The sequence below is a fragment of the Chaetodon auriga genome, chromosome 8 (genome assembly GCF_051107435.1).
Source record: "Chaetodon auriga isolate fChaAug3 chromosome 8, fChaAug3.hap1, whole genome shotgun sequence".
NCBI lineage: Eukaryota > Metazoa > Chordata > Actinopteri > Chaetodontiformes > Chaetodontidae > Chaetodon > Chaetodon auriga.
In genome coordinates this window covers 572,927-600,438 of record NC_135081.1, presented here as the reverse complement: position 1 = coordinate 600,438, position 27,512 = coordinate 572,927, and the positions used below count along the sequence as shown (strand labels likewise).

At 42.6% G+C, this 27,512-nt stretch overlaps 1 protein-coding gene across 1 annotated transcript in view; it reads right to left on the bottom strand.

The window, feature by feature from the left end:
* Nucleotides 1-27,512, bottom strand: part of LOC143325148 (aldehyde dehydrogenase, mitochondrial-like) — a 63,583-nt gene that overhangs the window by 35,688 nt on the left and 383 nt on the right. Inside the window, exons 2-5 of the mRNA XM_076738066.1 lie at nt 25,589-25,693; nt 24,833-24,973; nt 23,490-23,569; nt 21,924-22,035 (exon numbers count right to left, since the gene is read on the bottom strand). Coding sequence (XP_076594181.1) covers nt 21,924-22,035; nt 23,490-23,569; nt 24,833-24,973; nt 25,589-25,693 — 438 coding nt within the window. The remainder of the gene's footprint in view (nt 1-21,923; nt 22,036-23,489; nt 23,570-24,832; nt 24,974-25,588; nt 25,694-27,512) is intronic.

The following is a 27,512-nucleotide window of genomic DNA, read 5'->3' as shown; positions in this document are numbered from 1 at the left end:
TTCTTGAAGTTAATTGAGGAAAAAAACAAAACCCTACTAGTCTGCCCTGAAACAAGAAGATATGATGTTTAATAATCTACGGAAATTACTCCCTGGATTAAATCTGAGTATACAAGTTTTGGTATTATTCAAGACTCAGATCTAAGCTTCAAGTCCCAATCAACAAGGTGATGAAAACTTTTTTTTTCCCACCTGAGAAACATATCTTAAGTATGACCATTTCTAAATCAAAAAGATGCTGAAAAACTGATTCATGTCTTTATTTGAAGCCAACTCGATTACAGTAATACATTATTCAATGGCCTCCCGAATAAAACCACTGAGAGACTTCAGCTCATTCAAAACAGCTTGTCTATTGACAAGAACCAAGAGGAGAGAGCACATTAGTCCAGTTGTAGCTGCTCTGCACTGGCTTCCCGTTCAGAATTGATTTTAAGGTCCTCCCCGTATACAAAGCCCTTAATGAACTCGGACCACACAAAATTGGTAACTCCCGGTTAACTCTGTTATTATTTGCCTTCAAGACCACCGCGACGATCTGCTGCTGCTCTACTGAAGGTTTCCAGCAACAGTCGAAAGAAAATCCCTTAAATCCTGTAAGTTGCGAGGTGGCGCCTCCATGAATCGGACTTGTTTGTCAAGCGCATCCCACAGATGCTCAATTGGATTGAGATCTGGGGAATTTGGAGGCCAAGTCAACACCTCAAACTCATTGCTGTGCTCTTCAAACCATTCCTGAACCATTTTTGCTTTGTGGCACAGCACATTATCCTGCTGTAAGAGGCCACAGCCAGGTCTGCAACAATGCTTAAGTACGTGGTACGTGTCAAAGTAACATCCACATGGATCCACTGCAGACCAGGAACACCCCCCACAAGAGCTGCTCGCTAAAATCCTTACGCTTGCCCATTTTCCTGCTTCTAACACATCAACTTTGAGGACAAAATGTTCACTTGCTGCCTAATATATCCCACTCACTAACAGGTGCCATGATGAAGAGATAACTTCACCTGTCAGTGGTCATAATGTTATGCCTGGTCGGTGGATCTCTTCACTTTAGCCTTTAACTAGCTATGACTTCCTGATACAGGTCTGAAACTTTTGAGCTTTGCGTCATGCTTATGCACTACTAAACTTCTTTCAAAAGGTTGTATTTTACAGGATTTTGTGCATTCTATGTAATCTATTATACCTATGTTATTTTTTTATTCTGTGATTTGATCCTTTATCCATTTTTTATCCTTATTCTGCTCTATTTTTACCAAGATTTTATTATTTCATTCTATGATTTTATGCATCATCCATATTTTTATTTTCACCCATATCATTTTGAAGTGGGTCTCCATCTTACTGTACATTCAATTGTAAACTTTTTACGTCCATTCTGTCTTTTCTATGTGAAGCACTCACAAGGTGCATGTGATTACTTTCTTGTAAAGCACTTTGAGCTGCAATTCCTGTACGAAAGGTGTTATTCAAATAAAGCTTAGTACTAATATTATTATAATTACTATTACATATACAATAAAGTTTACAATGTGTTGACTGTGACAGTGAGTAATGAATGTACACGTTAAAAACTGCATATTATTGGATGATAAATGGCCAGTCAGTCGATGTTTGGGTGTCAGAGGGTTAGTGACAATGTATGAGTACTAACTGTTCAACAGGATGAAGGCTTGAGGGAAGAAACTGTTTTTGGTAGTTTTTGGTTTTCAGTGATGTACAGCACCTACCAGAGAGGAGAAGTTGGAACAGTGCTGTTGCACAAATGCTCTATGTTCATGATGTATATTTGATAGACTCACAGATGAAGATGGTACTGCGCGGTGGGCAGCTAGTTGCAGCAGCTCAGGCTGTTTTACTTTGTCTTCTTTCATTTTCTTTTTTTTTATTGAGATGGGCATCCTTATATCCATAAAACATTTTTGTCTTACATAGAGAAATAAGTTCAAGAGAGACAATATAGTATCTTGAACAATTTCAAAATAAAATTGTAGCAGAACTGGTCTGTAGCTGACCCTCTTCTAACCTCTTTGCATTGCTCAGGAGAAGTGTAGTGATAAAACAATCAGACTTTTAAGAGTTATTGACCATCTGGAAGGTTCACCGAAAGGTGTGAACCCAGGCAGAGACAGGATGTCTGGTTGAGAGACCTCTTATCACACTCTTTCAGGGCAACAAGAGTCACTGACAACACTTTTACTTCTAATTTACATCTGGTCAAGACGTTCCCATGGAGGTGCTAACTCTTTCTTGATAGCCCATGGGAGTTAAGGACAATAAAACTGCCTGGATGGACGAATGCCATGTCTCAAAGGAATCTTCAAACCAGATAATGCTGATGGGTTGTAAATTGAACATTCCTGAAGCAAACTGTTCTGTATGTCTGTGTGTCTTTTACTTAACCTACCGAATTAACCAAATCTCAATGTTTGATTTAACTGTAGATGTAATTACATTGCTAAGCTCGTGATCTGTACAATAACAATGCTTTCCTGGTTTTTCTAACTTACAGAATGACGAAACTGTGAATTAAACTATTTCAAAGGTTTTCTCTGAGTTTCTACCATGTAACCATACCGCCATCTAGAGGTTCATAGCAATTAGGTTGAATGCGCTTAGCGGATACATTTATTAATAAGTAACCGTAATAGCGATAATCATTTCGGCAAATATAGTCTGCCCTTCTTTATTCCTTCATCATGTTAAAGTAGTTATACCCTTAATCATCATGTTTGTTAGGATTAGTATTAGGAAATGTTACCATGTTCATTGTTTAATGTTGTCGTTATTCATAAGAATTGTCTAACGCATGTAGCGAACGCGCATGTTGTTGTTGAAGTACCATTGAAAATTGATCATTTAAAATCTATTCGATTGACCATAGTGAGAAGCAGATGAGTCCCTCGTATGAATCATTAAATAATTCTCGCTCTGTAGGATGAAATCACGTTGCGCGTCTACGAACCATCCTACATGCGTGACGTCCTATTGATTAGACACGCCCTGGAGCGATGATCAAGTAGTCGCACGTAGCGGACTTCAGTTCACTTGTGTTTCTTTTTTTTTAGTTCTGTTCAGTTTTTAGTTAAGTTTTCCTTTCGTTCAGTTCTTTCCTTTTCTTTCTTTCTTTAGTCTAATTTTTGTGTTAAGTTCTTTGTCTTTAGTTTTCAAGTATTTTTCCGCTCCGTCGTTTTCTCAGTCTTTTTGCTGCTGCTCACAATGACACAGAGTGGCCTGATTTAATTCTGCAGAAAACGCACTTTTCTAATCTTTGTGAAACTTTCATTTTTGCTCGCCACGCCAAGCCGCATAATTTCTATTTTTGTTGTTAAAGTCTAGTCACGTAATAATAACTTTGAAGACATTTTCGACCGGCCATCGAAGAGTTTCTCAATCTTATTATTAGTAATCAAAAGCCTTGCCAAACGGCCAACAACTAACTGACTGCACCGAAGACCTGTAGCCTGCTGCTGACCCGCTGGTCCGGGTTAAAGAACCATCAGAAGCCGTTCCTCGTCTGTAACCGACACCGAAGACCCTCAGCTCCCGAGACATCCCTGTCCAACACCAGCTCTCATCAGCGGTTCGCTTGATTCGTCCTGCAGACTGCTGTACGGGCCAGAGTGACAGACAACGGCGCGGAGCCTCTTCGTGTTAGTTCGGAGCAGACCTCTACAGGAACGTCGCTGACAAAGTAGGCATACCTAAGCGGTTTTGAATAAGAGTTGGTCCGTGAGGTTGAGATATTATTAATTTGTCTAAATTCTCTAGATCGTTCATTCAACAAATTAACTTCATATTCGCGTCCCCATTTCCCTTTAAAACCTACTTCTCACTATCGCCAAACTCATTTTACCATTCTCTTGCCATAAGTTCCTCTGTGCAGTGTTCGTGTTAATCTATATTATCCATATAATCTATCGTATTATTCATGATTCATATTCATCTCATTATTCTGTTTAATAAATAATCTTTTGCATACAAGTCATTGTCCGACGGTGTCCTTTTGAGCTGGATATAAGCAATCCCTGTACTGAGAGTTTACGCCTTAGATTATCATACTGATCTACTGTTGATTCATTCGTTCACTACATCAGCTTTAACAGATATAATATACAAAATCCTTCGTAGCTGACGAAGGTTGGTGCCCCTGGTAATATTAACGAATGTAACATTAATTTAGAGGTAATTCCCCTACAAAATATACAACCTATACAAAGACACACATACCTACACAAGACATATATACACTACTCAAAAAGTTAGGGATATTTGGCTTTCGGGTGAAATTTATGGAAAATGTAAAAAGTTCACACTACAGTGATATTATATCATGAGAGTAGGGCATTTAAGTAGAAGCATGCAATGATGATTTCCTCATCTAAAACTAGTTACTGAAACAACAGCCAACAACAGTCGTGGGTATACCAAAACAAAAAATATCAATGCCTCAATAACTTGTCATGTGCCCTTGAGCATCAATTACAGCTTGACAACGACGTCTCATGCTGTTCACACGTAGACTTGTTGTAGAATTGTCTGCTGAGGCATGGCATCCCTCTCTTCTTGAAGGCCAGCCCTCAGGTCATTGAGGTTCTGGGGTACAGTTACTAGCCTCTACACAGCAACTCAGCTGATCCCATAGGTTTTCTATGGGATTCAGGTCTGGAGAAAGTGCAGATCAGGGTTGAAAACATTATTATTTGCTACAGTTTTTACTTAAACTAAGTCTTTTACTGGCTTCTGTTTTTAATTTTCCTTTAAATGCATTTTATCTTTCTAATCTCTTTTAATTTCTTTCTTTCTTTCTTTCTTTCCTCTCTTTGAAATGTATTTTCTATTCATGATTTTAATGTATTTTTATGCTTCTATAAAGCACTTTGAATTGCCTGGTGTATGAATTGTGCTATACAAATAAATTTGCCTTTGCCTTTGAGGTACCCCAGTCTCCAGCAGCCGTTACTTAAGGATGCATCTCCATGAGCTGGAGTACTGTCGTCCATGAAGATGAAATTGGGCCTGTGTTGTTTATGCAGGGGCACAATGACCAGATTAATTATGTTATTCAGGTAGTATGGGCTTGTCAGAGTACAATTCACAAAGTGTAGGGCAGTTCTGTACTGACTAGACACCTGCCCACACTGTAACACCACCACCAAAGGCTCGTCTGGTGACAACAGTGGCTGATGCATAGCGCTCTCCTTGACATCTTCAATCTCCATCATTGGCAGCCATCATTTCTATTCAATGTGAATCGACTTTCATCAGAGAACAGTACTGAGGCCCACTGGTCCCTCATCCAGCGTAAATGCTCCCTGGCCCATGCAAGATGATGACGCCCATGCCTGGTGGCGTGGTCAGGTATCCTTGCAGGTCATCTAGCACACAAACCATCATCCAGTTCTGCAGGGCACTGTTCACAATGAAGCGGTCATCAGTGTGGGATGTGGCCAAAGGATGTCCACTTCTATGCCTTTCTGTGACTCTTCCAGTCTCTCTGTATCTCTGTTGAAACCTGCTGATGACACTCTGCGACACTCTAAGCTCAGTGGCCACTTCCCTCTGAGAACATCCTGTTTGAAGCCTCGCAATGGCGAGGTACTGTACTGTTATTGATTGTTAGGTGTCATCTTGGTCTCATGATGTCAAAATGTGAACAGCATGATGAAGAGGACTGTTTAAATACCAATTCTAATTTAACCAGGAAATTTATTGGTCAATTCATGGATCAAACACCTGTGAATTTTGCCGAACTGCTCCTTGTTAGAGAACAGCAAGTTGTGCAATAAGTACTGAAACACTGAACAGTTGGACATGTGCATTCAAAAGTTTAGGGAAGGTCAAATTAAGCTCACCTGTAAAGGTTATAGTGCATTTTAGGTTAGGCATAATATAAAAACCTTAAATGAGAAATTTTCAGAACAGCTCTGATCAAAATTAGAGAACATTTTCAGATAACTCCAACTTATTGGTGTTAATCTGGCACCTGGTGACAATTTACTGAATTGTTGGACATACCCTATTTATCTGGAAACTCTCCTAGTTACTTTGCAAGATGACAGGCCGCTCTAAGGTGACTGAAACCCTGTGACAGCAAGTTGTCCAAATGAAGGCCAAAGGGATGACCCTCTGAGCCATTGCAAGAGAGGCTGGGCATTCCAAGTTCAAGAATATTGAAACTTTACAAGGACACAGATTCATTCAAGTCCCTGAAAAAAGGCTGGTCGTCCACGTAAAACGAGTGCACAAGAGGACAGGATTATGCAAAGCCTCTCAATGGGGAATCGGTTCAAAACTGCAGCTGGAATTGATTGCCAGTTCAGTGCTGGACAGGACAAAGATCTGTCTCAGCACACAGCGTCTCGCCGTTTGAGACAATTTGGGCTGAAAGGCCACTCTGCAGTGACCAAACCTCTCATCATCATCAGAAGGAATATTAAGGCTGGACTTGCCTTTGCTGAGGAGCATGTTGTGTGGACAGGGGACAACTGGTCCAAAGTGCACTTCAGTGATGAGAGTAAGTTCAATTTATCTGGGTCTGATGGAAAACATTAGCTGCTTCTGCCCCACCCATCTTACCCTGGCAACGGGGAGAGCTTAGACTCTAGCGTGGCACTACCCGTGTGAAAGTGGCGGATACGGCAGCAACGAACAGATCGAGTGCTTCTGTAGTTCAACCGTACATGGTCGAACCTGAATCGGATCCTGAAGGGGGGGGGGGTTCCTTCAGAACCTCAGACTCACAGAATTCAGCAGGATGCTTCTGAATGGTTAGTCAAAAATAATACTAAGTATAATACAAGCGCCCCCTGTACAGGGGGCAGAGTGAGATGCGCGCAGTTCAGATGGTCAATGCTCACACTAGGAAGCACCAATCCTAACTTGTAGCATACCACAATAATAGGGAGAAACTCAGCTAAAAGCCTCTCCTGAGCATTGCCACCCAAAGAAAATAAAATTCATACAGCAAGAAATTATATTGGCATTTTACGAAAACACAAAAACAGCATATGTCCACTTTGGTGCATTTGCTGATTTCACCATGTCACGCAAACCACACAACCTTGGTATCATATGAAAGCAGAGTCCAAAGGTTGTTTATATAAAGAGGAGGGGGCTTCTAGAGTGGGGGAGCGCTCTTCGTGCGATGCACTGCCTCTGGGGTTACTTCTTTCTGGATTATCATTGGTGTCTCTATGGTGAACTTGGGTGCTGCTCCTTGATTGTCTTGACTCTGGTCGGTAGAGGTGTCGATCATCAAATTCAACCACTGGGTTGCTGAAACATTGACTGGTCTAACTGCGCTGTTAGTTTCAGCACTCTATCTCATTTAGACATGAATGGGTAATGCGCACACAGAGGACACTGCTGACTAGCACTATTGGCCATTCACCTCAGGCTGAGAAAAAGTAGCTAGCGAGAGCACACACATACAAATCTAAAACATGGGTGCTATTATTTGTTGCAAATACTGAAAAAACTAAATATAATCAGACAATGCCACAAATTCAGGTCATGTTTTTTCTGGAACATATAGCCAAGTTCTTCCTAAGCAAATACTGTATATTACACATTTATTCACATGAAACATTTTACATTCACTGAGTCCAAAACTGGAAAATGTGAATACAGATGTTGACATTATAAAACCTGTAGACTAATATAATGTTCAATTTTCTCAGTTGTTACAGGTATTTAGCTTATAGAAGTTTTGTGAACTGGTACTGGGGCTTCCTTGGGCAGAAGATTCGTGTAGTAATCCCATCATGTGTAGTGCTTCGGACAAATCAGGAGGGCTGAGGGCTGGTGGGGGGTCAATGGGGACAAGTGAGAGTGGTGCAGGGGGTGTGAATGGTTGTTTGATGTCTGAGCCATGGTGGGCAATGCCTATTGATGTACGCCTATCAAACCTGCAGTAAAGCATATTCAAGTCATTGGCCAATTGATGGCTGTCAGCTGTGGGGGGATGGTGTCCCATAGTTGGTAATGTCCTGCAGTTTTCTACACACTGACAAAGCATTGTTAACTGAAAAGGTGTCCTCCAGTGTTTTGGTGTTGGCTAGTCTGGTGATGCACCTCTTTGCTACTTTAATCCACTTTCTTATTCGTCAGACAGTGTACACTGGCCAGATGTACAGATGGGAGCGCTGAATGGAATCCCCCACTGTCTAATGAGTGCTCTAGCTTGATCGAGCCCCATTTGTATCTCGTGCAAATCCCCTATGGACCTGCTGCTCCTCCAACAAGACATTCAGAAAAACTTTCTGGCTCCATGAAAAGTGAAGAAAAAGTCTGACCAGTTGATTTACCAATGTTTAACAGTTCCTCCCAGCTGTACTGTATTAGAGAGGGACGGCTCAAAACATGACAAATGAACAAAACCAAAGAAAGTACATCCATGGCACCATCTTCAATCTCAACATATTATTATGATAGCTAATCTCTTACAAACAAAGTAAAGATCAATTCTCAACTGCCAGGTTTTGGCAATACATGTTTCTCAATCACAGTCCCTTATTTGGAACCATTAGCATACTTGAAGTAACAATAGCTTACATGACAGTGAGAAAGGAATCAGACTGTATATTTATTTATGTCTATATTTCATTTAGTCTATAGCTTCACAAAAAGTGTGTCACTATGTAAGGTTAAGTGAATAAACTTTCAAATTAGCAAAGAAATCACAATTTGGAACTTCAAAGCAAAAAACAAATAACAAAAAAATTTAAAATGCAAAAGAGGAAAACAGGGGCATGACTCACCAAGTCTTCTTTTCCATGGATAATTTTTGCTGCCCTTGATAGATTGAAGCAGTCTTTTGTCCTTTTGCACAGCCAAAGAGATGTCTTTACGTGACAAGTCACAGTTGTAGCAGAACTGACCTGTAACTGTAACCTTCTTCCCCCCCTTTTTTTACATTCCTTCAGGAGAAATGGAGTCATAAAACATCCCAACTTTTAAGAGTTATTAGCCATTTGGACTGTTTACAGAGAGGTGTAATTTCAAAGAGAGACAGGATGTCTGACTTAGAAACACCTTTTCCACATTCTTTCAGGGGAGCAGAAGATACAACCAGTTCACCTTCAAAGGTTACCTTTCACCTAGAGTGTCTCCTATGGAGATGCCAATTCTTCTTTACAGCTCCACAACAGATACAGACAATAAAGCCATCTGGATAGAGATGTGCCAGGCCCCAGAAGAATCTCCAAAATCAGATAATGCTGATAGGTCGTAAATTAGACATTCCTGAAGCAAACTGTTTTTGTATGACTGTGTGCCTTTTTTCCAATCACACCAGGATAATGAAATCTATGTGTTTAAGTTAACTTTGGATCTTCTTACAGTATTAAACTCATAATCTGTATGTTATCAATGTTTTTTTGGTGTTTCTAGCTTATAAAATGACAAAACTGTGATTTTAATTCTCCTAAAAAGTTTGTCTGAGTTTCCACCATGGAACCATACTGCCATCTAGAGGTCCGTAGCGGTTAGGTTGTATATGCTTGACATGAGACAGTTATTCGTAGTAACCATAATAGTGCTAATCATTTCGGCAAATATAGTCTGCCTTCCTTTATTTCTTTGTCATATTAAGTTAGTTATACCCTTAGTTATCATGTATATTAGGATGAGTATTAGAAAATGTTATCATGATTATTGTCGAATGTTGTCATTATTCATCCACGGTGTCTGACGCATATTGTGAATGATGTTGAAATGTCTTTGAAAGTTGATCATTTAGAATATATGTGATTGACCATAGTGAAAAGCAGATGAGTCCCTCGTAGGAATCATTAGTTAATTCTCGTTCTATAAGGTGAGATCACATCGCTATCCTGAAAGCCATCCCACATGCACGACAGCCTATTGGCGATTAGACACGCCCTGGAGCAAATATACCGTCTGCAACGTGCAGCAGATGCTCAGTCAGTTTTCGTCTTTTGTTAGTCTGTTGGAGTTCTTTTCAAGTCGTCTTTGTCTTCTCTTAGTCTTCAGTCTTTTTGTTTTTGTCTTCATTGCCATCTCTTACGTGTAGTAGCTTGACTTTATTCAGAAAAACTTTTTTTTTCTATTTTTTTTTTAATCTTCGTGAAACTTTAATTTTTGCTGGTCACGTTAAGCCACATGATTTGTTTTGTTTTTGTGTTAAAATTCTAGTAACGTAATAATAATTTTGGAGACATTTTCAAACGGCCATCAAAAAGACTCAATTTAATTATTAATCTAAAGTTTGCCATATGGTCGCCAACTATCCACACCGAAGACCTATAGCCAGCCAACCCTCTTGTCTTGGTTAAATAATCATCAGAAGCCATTCCTCGTCTGTGACCGACACCAGAGCTCTTCCAGCTCTTGAACATCCCTGTCCAACATCGGCTCTTATCTGTGGTTTGCTTGATTCGTCTGGCAGACCGCAGCGCAGATCGGAGCCATGGACAACAGCCTGGAACCCCTTCGTGTCAGTTCGGAGCAGAAATCCACAGGAGCGTCACTGGCAAAGTAGGCATACTTATGCGGGTTTGAATAACGAGTTGGGTCTGTACTGTTATAATATTGTCAGTTGTCTTAAATTCTCTCAACCATTCATTCAAGAAACTAACTTTACATTCGCATTCCCATTTTTCTTCAAAACTACTTCTCACTATCGGCAAACTCATTCTGCCAGTATTTTGCCATAAGTTTCTCTATACGTCATATCATCCGTATCATTTGTCGTATTATCAATTATTCATATTCATTCCATTATTGTGCTTAATAAATAATACTTTTCACACAAGTCGAGGTCAGACGGTGTCCTTTTGAGCTGGATATAAGCAATCCCTGTATCGAGAATTTACTCTTCAGATTATCAGACTGGTCTACTGTTGGTTTATCATTACATCATCATTACAAGAAATGATAAATAAAATCCTTCTGAGCTGAGGAAGGTTGGTGCGCCACATTTTATTGACGAATGCAACATTAACTTTTTTATTTAATAATATTTATTTATTTATTTAATAAACTGATACCCCTACACAGTTCACAAATATTGTTAGGATCTGCTAACCTGTCTTCTCCTAGTGTTCTCTGTTTCCCTTTTCCCGAGTGTTATGTGTCTGTCTGTCTGTTCCCCTGTCTGTCTTAGCTGGGTGCTTCCCTGCACCCAGCTGGCTCCGCCTCTCTAGCAGCGCACCTGGAGCGCATGAGCTGATTAGGCCTGACTACTTACGGAAAATGCTGAGCTAGGGTGGTCTTCACAACATTTGAGTCATGAAACAAAGTACCATTGAGCTTAACAAGAGAGTCAGCGATGTTGTATCTCAGCCTGTGCTAAACTGTATGGTACACATACAGGCTCCATTTGCCATGATTTAGCCATTTTCGCAGAAGAAGTCATGAAGGAAACACTGAAATTGCTTGCACCTTTAGCTAGTGTGGCTTTCTAGTGCATTTCTGTGGAAGCATGCTAAGTCAGGTCTCACCACCATGGCCAATTGAGATTTCCTGTTGACTTTAAGTACAGAAGGCTTTCCTCAAAGTCACAGCTGACAGGCATGTCTTTCTTGCTTCCCACTGTTTCTTGTAGCTACAGTCTTTTCTTGCAATTATTCATAATGGCACATGTCAAACCCACGAAATACCAGACATTACAAAAACTTTTTTTTTGTGCCAGTTGACACATGTACAACTGATGCACAGCACATGTGGGCCCAGTGATTGGATGACAGGTGCTCCCTGGTGTGATCAGCCCCATCTATTTTTTCTGTTTTCCAATTTCCGCAAAGCTGCATTCTTAATCATGCAGCTATTGCTATAATTCTTAACCTGTGTTTTTCATCTGATAATCATAAGATAAAATCTTACGTGAAATAAGTAAATCAACAAAAACTAATGGTTTTGGCGAGACTAGATTGACTGAAATGTTCAATATAAAGCTGATGTTTGAAAAGACACAAATGTCAACATTTTTCATTGACTAAAATAAGACCAGAATAGTTAAAGTTTTCTCTGATTATTCTCATTCTGAATTTTGTGACAACTATGACTTCACAGAACTGATCCTCAAGTAGAACAGAAGTGACAATATGCAGACAGACAAGAGTTCAGCCATTTAGTGTAAAACCTTTTTTAAAAAAAAAGAAAAAAAAAAATTTCCTCTCCCTTTACCACACCATAACACTATTGGACATGTGTCTATTTTTGCCTATGAACTAAATGGTTGGTGGGACCTTGACAATAGCGTTCATCTTGTACAGAGATCTGACATGCATCGAAATTTGATTCAGTTTTGAACCTTGCATGAGAAAAATTTGATTCTCTCAAGCCAATACAGAGACACTAATGCACTCTTTTATTACCTGCATAACTGAATACTCTAACCCCGTGTTCCCACCAAACGCGATGTCGCAAGATCGCGCAACAAGATTACATACAAAGTCAATGCAAAGACGCGATTTGAGGCGTCATCACGCCGGGCGATGCGCTGGACGCGATCGCGCAGCGCAATGGACGCGTTGGCCGCGAAAAACGCTCCCATCGCGACGCCCCATCGCGTCATCGCTTCATCACTCGAGTTGAAATAATTGAACTTTTGCGTCGAATTCGCGTGAAGACGCACCGCGACAGCCTATCAGCGTTGAGATCGTCATCGACGTGGTGACGTACGGACGTCCTGGTGTTCCCAGGCGCAAACCAAACCGCCAGAAACAATGGAGGAGCAGCTAATTGTTGCCGTTGTGATGTCTGGAAACTCTCAGTTTTGTGTTCACACTGTCCTGTTGGACTCAGTTATATTATGCACTGCTAGTGGCAGGTTACTGTGCCTTTAAGGCTTACAGCAGTTTGTACGGCAAGGGTCGAAAAATGGGAGGTTTTGCGGTTGTTCAGTAAACGCAGCATGAACGGAGCTACACGGTGTGGTTTTTGAGTCTTACACAAACATAACATTTGGCGAACGAGGATGTCTGAACTCGTCTTACCACCACCGCCACCTTTCCTACCTGTTCCCGGTGACCCAGCTGTTCCCTGGGACAGATGGCTGACGTCGTTTGAGGATTATTTGCTGGCTCTGGGACTCACGGACCTAACGGAGGTGAGGAAGTGCGTGCTCCTACGCCATTGCCTCGGGCAGGAGGGACAGCGAATCCTCACCACGCTCACCTTAGCGGATGATAAGTATGCCACAGCCACGGCCGCTTTGAAGACCCACTTCAGCTCTGGAAGAAGCCGGCGGATGCGCCGCTTTGAGTTTCGTCAGAGGATCCAAAGGCCGGGTGAGACTGTTGCTAACTAGGTATCAGCGTTACATGAGCTGGCTAAACATTGTGACTTTGGGGCTTTGGAGGATTGATTTGTAGTTGACCAGCTAATAGAGAAAACGTCATGCAACCAACTGAGGGAGAGGCTTCTGTTAGAGTCAGACTCCATGACACTAGCGGAGGCTTTGGTGATTGGAAAGCAGTTGGAAACGGCTCTACTGGAGGCGCACAAGCTCGGCCGCGCTGTGCTCGAGCCGGTGACGTCACCACCACCGTCCGTTCATCACACGGAGACTACAGAGGCAGCTGACAGGGTGAGTGACAGTTTGGATGTGCAGAGAGTGGACAGGGCGCCCAGGGACAGTGGACACAAGAACTGTAGCAACTGCGGCTCCTCTAAACATGCACCCAGAGATCAGTCATGCCCTGCCTGGGGAAAACGCTGTCGTAACTGCAATAAGTTGAACCATTTTGCACGCTGCTGTCGCTCCTCACCTGCTGGCCATGTTACCGCAGCTGTCCCCATAAACACTGTACAGACCTCACAGCCTTCGTTCAAGCTCTGCACATGCCGTGTGGGCACAGCTCTCATCCCGCTCCTCGTGGACACAGGCGCTAAAGTGTCAGTCCTGAACAAATGCACATATGACCGCTTCTTCAGTCATGTGCCTTTGGAAGCAGCTGCTAAACCCCTGTTAGGCTATGGTCATTTCCCCATCTCCATTCTGGGTGTGGCCTGCCTCCCCGTCAGATATGATCAACAATGTGCACCTAACACCAACTTCTGCATCACCAGGAGGGGAGCTAACATTATGGGCCTAGACTTGTTCCTTGCCCTGGGTTTTACCGTGAGTGATGCCAGGGGCCAGCATGTCCTGCAGGTTGCCACCTCCTGGCCTGACCGCTACACGCAACTGTTCAACGGGCTGGGCCGCATGACTGGATTTGTTCACCAGCCTACTGTTGACCTGGCAGTCCGCCCTGTTATCCAGCCCCTACGGCGCATCCCCCTGGCTCTCCGCGACGCGGTGGAGGCCGAGCTACATCGCCTGGTGGAGGAGGACGTCATAGAGCCTGTCGACGCCTCACCGTGGGTGTCAAACCTGGTGATAGCCAAGAGAAAGGGGGGTGGACTGCGACTCTGTGTCGACCTCACAGATGTCAACAAAGCTATCATCCCTGATAAGTACCCCCTGTCTACAGCTGAGGAACTCACTAGCCATTTCCACGGCTCCACCGTCTTCAGTAAGATGGACTTGCGCAATGGCTACCTGCAGGTTCCCCTGGCACCAGCCAGCATGGACCTTACAGCGTTTGTCACGCATGTGGGGGTTTTCAGGTTCAAACGCATGGCATTCGGACTCTCATCAGCCCCGAGCTGCTTTCAGAAGATAATGTCACTCATACTGTCTGGTATTCAGGGTGTCTCCATCTACCTGGATGATGTGCTGGTGCATGCGCCCTCCACCACACTGCATGACGCTCGCCTGGAGCAGGTATTCCAGCGTTCCGAGCAGCACGGGGTCACACTGAACTCTGAGAAGTGCATGTTTGGGGTTAAGGAGGTCGAGTTCCTGGGCTTCAGGCTTCAGGCAAGGAGGGCATAACCCCAATTATGTCCCACACCGAAGCCATTCTGTCCCTGCCAGACCCGCAGTCGCCATCCCAGCTGTCTTCCTTCCTGGGGATGGCCGCCTATTACCTCAGATTCATGCCACACTACTCCGACTCTACGGCCCCCCTGCGCCGGCTGCTCAAGAAGGACGTCACGTGGGACTGGACCCCGGCCTGCCACAACGCCGTGCGCACCATCAAACAGCAGCTCACATCCCCACCCACACTGACCCATATCAGCCTGACTGCGCCCACCATGGTCACCTGTGACACCTCCGGGGTGGCGCTGGGTGCAGTGCTCTCCCAGACCCAAGAGGGGGTGGAACGCCCAGTGGCTTTTGCGTCACGGGCGCTTACTCCAGCAGAGCAGAAGTACTCAGTGGGGGAGAGGGAGGCCCTGGCCTGCCTGTGGGCATGCGAACGCTGGCACGTTTACCTATACGGGAGGCCTTTCACCATTCGCACAGACCACCAAGCGCTGACGGCACTGCTGGCGACTCAAGGCTCGGGTCACAGGCCCATGAGACTGCTGAGGTGGGCTGACAGGCTGAACCAGTACAATTCAGTCTGGAGTTTATGCCTGGGTGGGCCAACACGGTGGCTGACCTTCTGTCGAGAGCTGTGTCAACGACGAAGGAGCCGGGCAGGGTGACACCGGACACAGAGAGCAACGAAGACTGGGTCCACGTCCTGCATGGGCCCCTTAGTTCAGTAGTCACCCTGGCAGAGCTGCAGCAGGCCTCTGCTGATGACCGAGGCCCTCACGACTAGAGCTGCACAATTAATCGAAATTTAATCGAAATCGCGATTTTGGCCGCCACGATTATACAAAGCCAAAATCGCGATTTTTTTTCATTAATTTTCTTCATTTTCTGTATTATTTTATAAGTGGGCGCTCTTCTGACTGCAGCATCAAGGCATTTTAAACAGTATATTTGTCCACCAGCCACCAGGGGGCGGCCGTAGTCATAGAGAACGCCGCATCGCATTAGTAGCCACCAACAAGCAAGCTAAACTCAGCTCCTCTCCTCATAGCGCGGTGCTATCATCCCAGTCAAATTGAAGTGGTGAGAGCGAGAGGGATTGGTAGAGTGGTATTGTAGAGCCGATTTCTGAATCAGTGAAAATAAAGATGACAAGTTCTGGTGAAAATGACTGAACAGACAGTGGGAACAGAAGTTGATCAATCTTCCGGAGGTGAGGAGTCTGAGCTCGTTCCTCGAAAGGGCTACACGTCTGTTGTATGGAGCTATTTCGGATTCAGAAAAGGTGATGTCGAACAAAAGCAGGTGTTGTGTAAAGACTGTGGGCGAATTGTGTCCGCACCGCAGGGGAACACAACTAATCTGTATAACCACTTAAAGAAGAATCATTTGGGAAAATACGACGAGTGTATGAAAAACAAAGTTCCCAAACCCCCGCATATCCGCCCCAAAGCCCCAGCGCAGACAACCATAAATGCTACACTTAATCTTGCAACACCATATGCATCAACATCAAGAAGACACCAAGAAATAACACAAGCAGTTGCCATTTATTTAGCCAAAGCCATGGCTCCCATTAACACAGTTAACAACGAGGCATTCAAAGAGATGATCAAAACGCTGGACAAAAGATACGAGATGCCATCCAGAAACTACTTCTCAAAGGTGGCATTGCCAGCGCTGTATAAACAATGCCGGGAGGAAATCCGAAAAGAAATAGCAGATCTCCCGTTCTATGCGACCACGACCGACCTATGGTCAAGTAGGACCATGGAGCCGTACATGTCCCTGACGATCCATTACATTGACGAGGATTTTGAAATTAAAACTCGCTGCCTGCAGACGTCATTTTTTCCGGAGGATCACACGGGAGAAGCTATTGCTCAAGGCTTGGTAGAAGCACTAGCTTCTTGGGACCTGCAACAGGAGAGACTTGTCTGCATCACAACCGACAACGGGGCCAATGTCGTCAAGGCAGCAGCTCTCAATCAGTGGACAAGACTTCAGTGCTTTGGACATAGGCTCCACTTAGCAATTGGTGAGTAGTGTGGTTACATTTAACATTTTAATTCGTGGGGCTCCGTCTTATTGCACATTGAGCCATAGTAAGAACACACATTCACCCTCACTGAACCAGAGGCAATTATCAAACCATATTTATATGTTTTATAAAACCATAGGCCCATATCAAACCAAACTGTATGGTGGGGTATGCAAACATTTTAAATTCATCTTTGACAATGTTTATCTTACCTTTACCTGTAAAACACACATTCACACCGCAAGTGTGTTTGTGATACTATGCCAAAGAATTATTAAAAATAAAAATACTATGAAATGTAGGCTATAACTATTTTGACTGTATAACACAAAGACAAATATTAATGTGCACATATTATGGATAACTCATCATGGTGTTTGTTTCTGTGTGTGTGTGTGTGTGTGTGTGTGTGTGTGTGTGTGTTTCACAGAGAATGCAATGAAGCATCAACACATTGATCGTGCCATGGGGGTCTGCAAAAAGCTTGTTAGCTGTTTCTCCTACAGTTGGAGGCGCAAAAGGGAGCTTGCACAGGCTCAAAAGGAGCTGAAGCTGCCAGAACATGGGTTGAAGACGGAGTGCCCCACAAGGTGGGGATCAAGGCAGGCAATGATAGCAAGAGTCCTGGAGCAGCACAAGGCCATTTCTCATGTCCTATCTTCAGACTGAAAAGCAAGAACCCTCATCCCAACATGGCAGGATACTGAAATCCTGGAATCAATCAACCAAGCTCTCCAACCTCTGCTTGAATTCACCGATGCACTGTCAAGTGAGAAGTATGTCAGTATCTCCTTTGTTAAACCAGTACTCCACCTGTTCAGCACATCCATCCTCAAAACAACTGACGATGCTTCAACCCTCACCAATACCATCAAAACCAAAATCCTTACATACTTGGAGGAGAAATACCAGGATCCTGAGACACAAGAACTGCTAGACATGGCATCTGCTGTCGACCCTCGCTTCAAGATGAGATATGTGAATGAGAACAGAATTGCACCAATCCAGGCCAGGCTCATCTCTGAGATGGTTGCCTCTGCAAACATGGTTTGTAAAAATGACTTAATTATATACATATGTACAGAATGTACAATACATATAATAATGTTGATTAAATACATTACAATCTGCTAAAAGATGATTGAAATGTGGTAATAAATACAGACAGTCATTAAATATGTTGCCTAAGACTGATTTTGTTTTCTTTTTCTTATTTTAAACATCATTTACTCTTGAAGGAGATGGGCCCAACTGATCCATGTGTAGGCACCACAGGCAATGCAGAGGATGGACCAAGTGGACCTAAGCGACGGAAGACGTTGGGGAGCTTTTTCAAAGGCTTTGGTGGAAGCACATCATCCTCTCCTAACCAGGAGCAGCAGACTGTGGCATCTGAGCTGCAGGCTTACCTTCAGTGTGCCAGCCTTGACAGCGAAAAGGACCCACTGGACTGGTGGAAAGAACACGGGAAATTGTATCCTAGGTTGTCAAAGCTGGCGAAAAAGTACCTCTGCATCCCTGCTACCAGTTCCCCATCAGAACGGGTGTTCAGCACAGGGGGAAATATAGTCACATGCCTTCGGGCATCCTTGAAGCCAGAACATGTGGACAGGCTTGTCTTTCTGGCCAAAAATCTGTAGGCCCACCTTATGTTATTGTCCTCATGCTGTAACTACCGCAATTCACTGAAATCAGCAGTTCAGTTTTATTTTGTTATTCCGTTACGTCAGTGTTTCTCAACCGGGATGCTACAGCCTCCCAGGGTGTGTTCGGAAGCCCTAGGGAGGCAGTGAGAAGGATACAGCTTACAGGAGGTGGTGCTTAGTGACATTTGGGACAGTTAGTCCATTTTATTTTATAATACTGAGGTGTTGTAGGGTTCAAGAGGGTGTATGGAGGCCTATGTTGAGGCTCAGGGGTCGTTAATTCAAAAAAGGATGAGAAAAACTGTCTCATATAGTAAATTCCTTGGTTATGTTTCATTTTGTGGCCTTAAACTACATTCACTCTGCACTGGATAATTGATTATTGTTTTTTTAAAGAAGTGCAATAAAAAAAAAAAATAATAAAAAAAAACTTTTGCATAATCGTGATTATAATCGAAATCGTGATTTTGATCCAAATAATCGTGATTATCATTTTTTCCATAATCGTGCAGCCCTACTCATGACTCTCCGTACCTGCGTCCGGGATGGCTGGCCTGCCAAGGTGGGTGACAGGCTGCTCCCTTACTACCGCTTCCGCAACGAGCTCTCCTGCTGGGGGTCGGTGTGCCTAGCCCGAGGCCACCGCGCGGTCGTTCCAGAGATTCTCAGGTCCAGAGTACTGCACATGGCGCATGAGGGGCACCTGGGAGTGGTCAAAGTGAAGCAGCGCTGCCGTGACACAGTGTGGTGGCCCCGCATAGACTCTGACGTTGAGGAGCTGGTACGTAACTGTGCCTGCTGCCTTCTGAGTGGGAAAACGGGCCAGCCCGCCACAGCCCCTCTCACCCCGACTCCTTGGCCGTCTTCACCTTGGGAACACGTTCAGGTCGACCTCTGTGGAGAACTTCATGGGGCACCTGCCCATGCTCGCTACCTGCTGGTGGTGCACGATCTTCACTCGAAGTGGCCAGAGGTTTTTCAACTGAGCTCTATCACTACACACTCCATCATCGACCGCCTGGACAACCTGTTTGGGCGCTGGGGCCTCCCTAGTGTCATCACGACGGACAACGGGCCCGAATTTGCATCATTGGAGTTCACAGAGTTCCTCAAGCTTCGGTCCATCAAGCATATCAGGATGGCAGTGTACCATCCCGAGAGTAATGGGGGGGTGGAAAGACTGAACAAAACTCTCAAAAATGGAATCCGAGCCTGTGTGGAGGGAGGGAAACCCTTCAGTGACGTACTCATTCAAACTCTCCTGACCATCCGGGCATCCAAGCACTCCACCACAGGAGTGTCACCTGCGTTGCTCATGATTGGGCGTGAACTAAAGCAACCACTGGACTGCTTGAGAGCCGAGCCAGCACCTGCACGTGGGAGCCCAGGGCTCCAGGAAGCCAGGGCTCAGGTGGAAGGTTTGCAGACTCGGATGAAAGACAGGTTTGATGCCACGCGCAGAGTTCAGCCCCCCTCACTTCTGTAGGGGACTGGGTCAGGATCAAACACCTCCACCGCCAAAACAAGCTGCAGTCATTCTGGTCAGAGCCCCTACAGGTGACTAAGCAGCTGGGGCCGGCCACTTACAGGCTGGAAGATGGGACTCGTTGGCACTCAAACCGCCTGCACAGTCACAGCCCCGACAGCACTCGCATCACCTCTGTCCCCAGCAGCAGCTCTAGGTTGGCAGCCCAGGCCAAGAGCTAACCGGGTGGGGGGTGACCCACCAGCACCGCCCGATGCAGCGTCACGACCAGCACGCCCTCAGAGAGCGAGGGTCCCGCCTGTCTGGCATGGGGACTATATGACTGGGTGATGTTGACACGGGGGGGGGGGGGGGGGGGGGACTGAATGTTGGGTTTCAGTTTCCAGGGGGGTGGGGGGAAAATGTGATGTCTGGAAACTCTCAGTTTTGTGTTCACACTGTCCTGTTGGACTCAGTTATATTATGCACTGCTAGTGGCAGGTTACTGTGCCTTTAAGGCTTACAGCAGTTTGTACGGCAAGGGTCGAAAAATGGGAGGTTTTGCGGTTGTTCAGTAAACGCAGCATGAACGGAGCTACACGGTGTGGTTTTTGAGTCTTACACAAACATAACAGCCGTCACCGCTCACCCAGAGACAAGGCGATTTTTTTGCATATTGGACCAGCATCAAAACTGGAGCGTGTAGCGCGACGCGATTTCATTTGACGCGCGATTAAATCCCTTTCATCGCGTTCGGTGGGAACACGGCGTAATGCCCTGCTTTCTGGTCTGCCTAAAAAGAATAGAGCTCAGTACCAATTAATTTAGAACTCACTTGCATGTGTGCTGATGAAGACCAGAAAGACAGCACACGACACCAATTTTAAGTCTGCACTGACTACTGTTCTGCTTGAGAGTTGATTTTAAGATCCTTTTATTGGTTTAATTCGAAAACCTACAGTGACGCATCCTTTTATTACTAAGATCCTCCCTGAAAACCCGAGTGCAGCTGAGAGTGTTCATATTTTTAAAAGCAAATGTAAAAGCTACTTCCTAAATCTGGCTTTTCATTTAATCTTAATTATATCTATTTCTCTTTCCTTTATTTATTTGTTTTCGCTTGTTTTACCACTTGGTTGATCCTTTTTATTCTATGTTTATTTTCTTGAGTATTTCCCTCTTCATAACCTATTTTTTATGTGTGGTTTCATTTCTCCTCATAGCCAATTCATTATGTTATTCACCTTACGCTTCTGGTTTTACTCACATGACTTATAGTGACTTTATGTTCTTATTTATCGATTATATTTCATGAATCTTTTATTGTATTTGGCTATTCCAAATTTTTATATTTTTATCCAACCTCTGGTTTCCTCATCGCAGATTCAGGAAAAAATATGATAGCATTTCCTCTGTTCCTGTTATTGAAGAAGTATTTATAACAGTCATTTAATGTTTGTGTGTGGATCCGAGTGGTGTGCGGGTAATGTGCGTGTTTGAGGTCAGGGTTGGAATGTTTGGAGTTTTTCTGTGTTTTTATTATGTAGAGTACTTTGTGTTACATTGCTATGATTGACTGATTGAGTGAAAATCTGACTAGGTTTGGAATGATTAGATTAATAACTATTAGAATTTCATTGCTTCACCTCTCCATATCCCTCCATCATTAGTCTCAAGCTAATCCCTCCACCCTCCATATTATGTGAGAAAACTGTGCTGCACGTTTTAGATCCATATATCTGGGATTTTAAAGTGTAGATGCAGTTTCCTCTTAAAGACTGGTCAGTCAAAAATAAGGTGCAATGGCTATTTGTATGTATTTCCATTCCCTCCTTTGACATTTTCATCTATTTTTATTTTACAGGATGTACAACATCACAATCTTTAAATCATTCCCTGCATACCTCCACCCCCAACCTCCCTCACCGGTATGATCTGTCCACAGACTCCGATGGGTTCATGTCTGGTGTAGCAGAAATAGTCTCCATCAATGGGAATGGTCTTTCCCTCCCATTTGTCAGCCCAGCCTGCATAGTATCTAAACACAACACAACTGGTTTAGACATGTGTTCATACAATATCTGTGCTTACACCAAATTTTTAATTTTTTAATTTCAAAGCAGACCTACTTAATCTTACTTATGTCTTACCTATGAGATTGTTTTAAGACCTAGATGCAACTGTATCTTCCACCTAGACCAGGGGTGGGCAATTAATTTTTACAAGGGGCCGCATGAGAAACCTGAGTTGTGTTGGAGGGATGAACCAACAATAACTTGCACATAATTCTGCTCGATATTAATTTTCTCCCATTGTAAAAAGCAGTAAATTATATATTTCAATTAGCTGCTACTGGTAATCAGAAGAAAAAGGATATTCTGTAAATATTTCTACAAATATATGAAACTGTGGTGTAGGTCAAATAGGAAAATACTCCTATAGAAGTAATGAACAGTAAAAATAAAAACAATCATTACATCAGTGTTTCATTTTTTTTTTAACATGTTCATCTTCACAAATACTGTTTTGCAGTATGTTAAAGATCGGCAGTTGGTCAACTTTATACAAAAAGCAAAATGTGCTTTTAATGTTTTTCACTTCATTTTACTTGTTCAGTGGAAAAATCCAGTCTGTCTTAGGCTTGAACAAGTGCATTGAAATCTGGCTGAATGTCTGACAATGTCTGCATTCTCTTCAAAAAACGGTTCACTTTTTCTGGCCATTTTGTGGGACATGACATAACTTCTCCTGACTGCTGCATCTCTGGATGTGCAAAGTTTAGTAAAAAGTCCTTGTTGATTTTGCAGCTTAGCTAGCAAAGTCTCCGACTCCCTTGCACTCTGGATCAGACAACTTCTTGTATTTCTGCTCGTGTTTGGTCACGTAGTGGCAATTCGAACTGTAATCCTTGAACACAGCAACCTGTGGACCACAAACTAAGCTCACGGCTTTACCTTTGACTTCTGTACATAAATATTTAACAGTCCATGTCTTGTTGAAAACGCAGCATTCTGTATCAACTTTTCTTTTTTTGGTGTGAGCTGACATTTTGAGGGCTAGCTGGCCAGCATCACTTGCAGCTGTTCACCCACGCATGTGCGTCCTTACAGCATGCTTATCAAAATAAAAGCAACACAGCTGTGTTGCGTGCACAGCATAAATACTTTTTCATTAATTATTAATTATTATTAATTATTATTAATTATTATTAATTATTATTAATTATTATTATTATTAGTATTAGTTTACGATTGACCTCACAGGGGCCGGACAGGGATGCGCTAAGGGCCGAATGTGGCCAGCAGGCCGTAAAATGCCCAGGTCTGACCTAGACTAAGGCAGCTGAAGCTATCAGTAGAAAAGTAACAAGGCATTGTTATATCAGGGTTGTGTTTTATTACTTTGTTTTAAAAACTCTGCTTCCCTGTAGCCAAGAGAGGCACACAATAGAGCTTTACAATGCCATAAAACCTTGTGTTGTGTATTTGTTACCTGAGACATTTCACCACATTGGGCAGATCCACAGTGTAGGAAACAGCATATGGCTTTCCATTGTCAAGGGTCTCCAGTTCCTGTGACAATAACAAAAAATCAATTTTACATGCATAACTATTCTACATGCTATGTGCAACACTGAACCAATTTAAGTTGTGAAATATAATGTGATATGATGTGTTTTCAAATATCATACAAAATACAAAATTCTGTAATTGTTGAGAAGCCATTATATCCTCCTCTCACCTGCCCTCACTGCCTTCTGGATACCGTCGAGGAGGTGGGTGAGAGGAGGTTGTTAGCCAAGCTGACATCGATCACAGACAACCCATCCCACCCCCTGCATGAAACAGTGGGGGGCTGCAGCAGCTCCTTAAATAACAGACTGCTGCATCCAGTGTGTAAGAACGAATTCTACTGCATGTCCTTTATTCCAACAACTGTCTGTTTGACTTCAGCATCATGTAAAGTAGCACTGTGTTAATGCCGTCTTTCCCATTTCTCATAAACCTACTGGGGTTTTTTGTTTGTTTTTTGCACTACTGTTATCTATGCTAATATACACTCACATTGTTCATTATATCTTTTTTTAAGTTGTTGTATTTTTTATTTATTTAGTTAGTTAGTTAGTTATTTGCACAGCAAATCCTCATCTGGACTCTTGTATGCCACTGTTTTTGCGGTTTTGTTTTTGAATACCTGCTGACTGTAATGACTTAATTTCCCCAGTGTGGGATCAAAAAAGTTTTATCTTATCTTACCCGTTACTCTTAGCCGTTGAGAAAGTGATGTGCATTTTTGACAATGTGGAATATCTTGTATGTGATAACTTACTTGGCAATAAACCAGATTCTAATTCTGATTCTGGTAAAATGCAGAAATGTTTCAGCAAGGCCACATCAGTGTGCAATACAGTATTTTGTTAAAGGTCGTTCCATTTTCCAAGAAGTGTGCTAAACAATTCAGGACATTTCTACTGACTTAACCATTCTTACTCAATTAAAGCACAGGAGTACATATATCATTGTTTCATCCACAAAATTGTCTTGATTCTTTGTTAAATTCTCTAAATAATGTGCAAAAAGCAAGAAAAAGTTCATTTAAATACTGGATAGTCAATATTGGAAATTCTTCACAGGCCTATCGTGGAATTTATGAAGAAACAGGTTAATTTTTGTTTTGCAAGATAAGTCTTGTGTGAACACTGGTGTAAATAATAAATGTGTGTGTGTGTTCATGTGAATATACCTAGTGGGGCAACAGCATGACAAGGATAAAAGCTGTCCTGTTTTTTCCTCAAATGCTGTTCAGTACTGTTTTGGCATTTAATAATGACTCACTGCAAGGTAGGCAGCATCCCTCTCAATGGCATCAGCCAATCGGTTTAGAAGAAGGCCGCGATGAGAGGCGTCCATCCGTCGCCATGGTGACCCCAACTTAAAGGCATTACGTGCTGATTTCACCGCCTTGTCTACATCTGCCTGCAAATATGACACCACAACATGATACATTCGGTAAGTTTGAAAAATGTTTTTGGAGTACCAAAAGACAAAAATGTATAGATTAAAGAAAAGTGAAGTTAAATTTGCCATGGATTTCAACAGTGACCAAGAGTCGAATCATTAAATCATATCAAAAGTATAATCCAATTCTCCTATGTTAATTCATGTATTGATATTAAAACATAGCTAAAAAAAAATATTCTGTGTGGAATATACAGACAAATGGCTTAGCAGAGCAATTTCCCCCAGTGGATATTTATGTCTAACACACTTTACTGCGGGCCATGGCACACCACTAGAGCAAATCACTACAATTCATGTTAACAGCAGTGACAATCAACTCCTCGCTGATGAGTTTACCCTATATAAACAGACAAACTGATTATTCGCTGCACAACACACGCTAGTTGATTGCGCAGTTGGCCACTGCCCAACACACATGGTCTCTGCCGTTAACTATACCTTGTTGTAGTGAACCTCAATTGTTTTCAATTTACATGCTTCCCCTCTGTTATGTAACCCAAACCCATTATTTCCCTTCCATTCCATACTTTCCGGGTCCAGTCAATGTTACACACAACAGACTCTATTTACCTCATTTGCCTCAGCAACTTGACAGATGATTTCTCCAGTTGCTGGGTTAATGGTAGGGAAAGTTTTCCCACTTGCTGCATCTTGCCACTGGTTGTTGATAAACAGCTGAAACATTTAAACGTCTCATTACAAGAACTGCATTTAAAACATTAGAATTTGATTTTGTCAAAATAAATAAATTAGATTAGGTTAGATTCAACTTTACTGTCATTGTAAGAGTGCAACACAGAGACAACGAAATGCAGTTTAGCATCTAACCAGAAGTGCAAATAGTCATAATATCCCCCCCAAAAAATATATAAATACATGTAAGTAGTGCAAGTGGTGTGAAGTATGAACAGTATAAACAGTATCAGGTAGGTGCAGGTAGTGCAAGTGATTTCTATTAAACCATAAAAACATGTGCAACACAGTATGTAAACAGGTGACATGTGCAACAGGTTGTAAGTGGACAAATTAAACAATATATCACGTAATTCTTTCTGTTTTCTCCCTCTTCAGTCCATTTCATGTGCTACTATAGCATGTAAATCCCCCCTGCGGATAAATAAAAGTCTTATTTTCTTCAAACTACAAGTCTGACCTCTTGCTATATATGGGCAGAGGGTCTGTCTTGGAAGTTGAGTATTTTCTTAAGTGTTCTTACAGAGCTGAGACTGGGTCAGGGTTTCTAATGTGGGTTTAACAAAAATAATGACTGTATGTGTATGTGACACTCTGAGTAAACTGACTTATAAATCTGAAAAAATATAAAATTGAAAGGATAAATCATTTTCTGAGCATAATAATAATGGTTGTACCACCATCACTGAAGATTATCTAGACACCAGTGTGACTTCCTAAATTGTCCTGAACAACAGCGATATTGACAACAACTAGATGTAGCCTAACTAATATTTTTTTGTAATTCAGGTGAACTGATCCCTTACACTTGCAGCCTACAATCTATCACAAAAAAATCCTTAAAATGAAAAACAAGCAAAACTTATTACATCATATTTCTTCCATTGACTAGCTGTAATTTTAAATCATAATTATACATAACTTGGTGAGCTAAATGCTAGAAAGTGGGCTTATGCTTGGTAGATTGCCAGTTGCAATTGCCAGATCAGGAGGAAACTGTCTGGGATGTCTGGAACTGCGTTCTAAGAATTAAGATTCCTCCAACTGAACCTTCCTGGGTTAAACAATAGTTGGAAACATACATATATGGAATTAAGAGTACAATAATGAAGAGAAAAATTACAGTAAAAAGAGAGGTCGTTTGAAGTCCCTGCATCTAATTCATTATCCCAAGATTTCCCCCCATAAAAGGGATGATATTTGGGATTAGATCTTAGTATCTGAACCATTAATTGTACTTGGGTTTTTGATTCACTTGTGTATATTGTAGTTGTTAGCAGAATAATAATTTGCATTTATTACCAGTGTCAACACCCGCACAAAATCTGGAGCATCTACTCAACGAAAGGCCACAATGCCTCTGTTGGTCAACAACATTTTTTTTATGCCCACAAGATAGTAGTTGTTGTGGAATAACCTAAAATAAAATTGACTAATGTTGCAGACAATGAGGTGGAGGCAGTGCTATGTGATCTAAAGATAAACCATTCACTTGGCACCTTTACAAAAAAAAAAAGAAAAGAAAAAAAAAATCAGTCGTAACAGCGGCCTGCTGTTGCATAACAGCACAGCCTGTCAGCATCCCAAACTGACATGGCCAAGCCATATATGGTTTAAACCGCAACACGAGATGAGCGCACTGTTAATAATTAACGTTGTATAACTTCGCCCCACTGTGTGAAACTTCCAAATAGGACTCCTTGTTCCTACAAAGAGACCTCTTTCTATTACTTCACTTCGCACGTGTCCCATGCCAAAGCGGGCCATGGCACGCCACTAGAGCAAATCACTACAATTCATG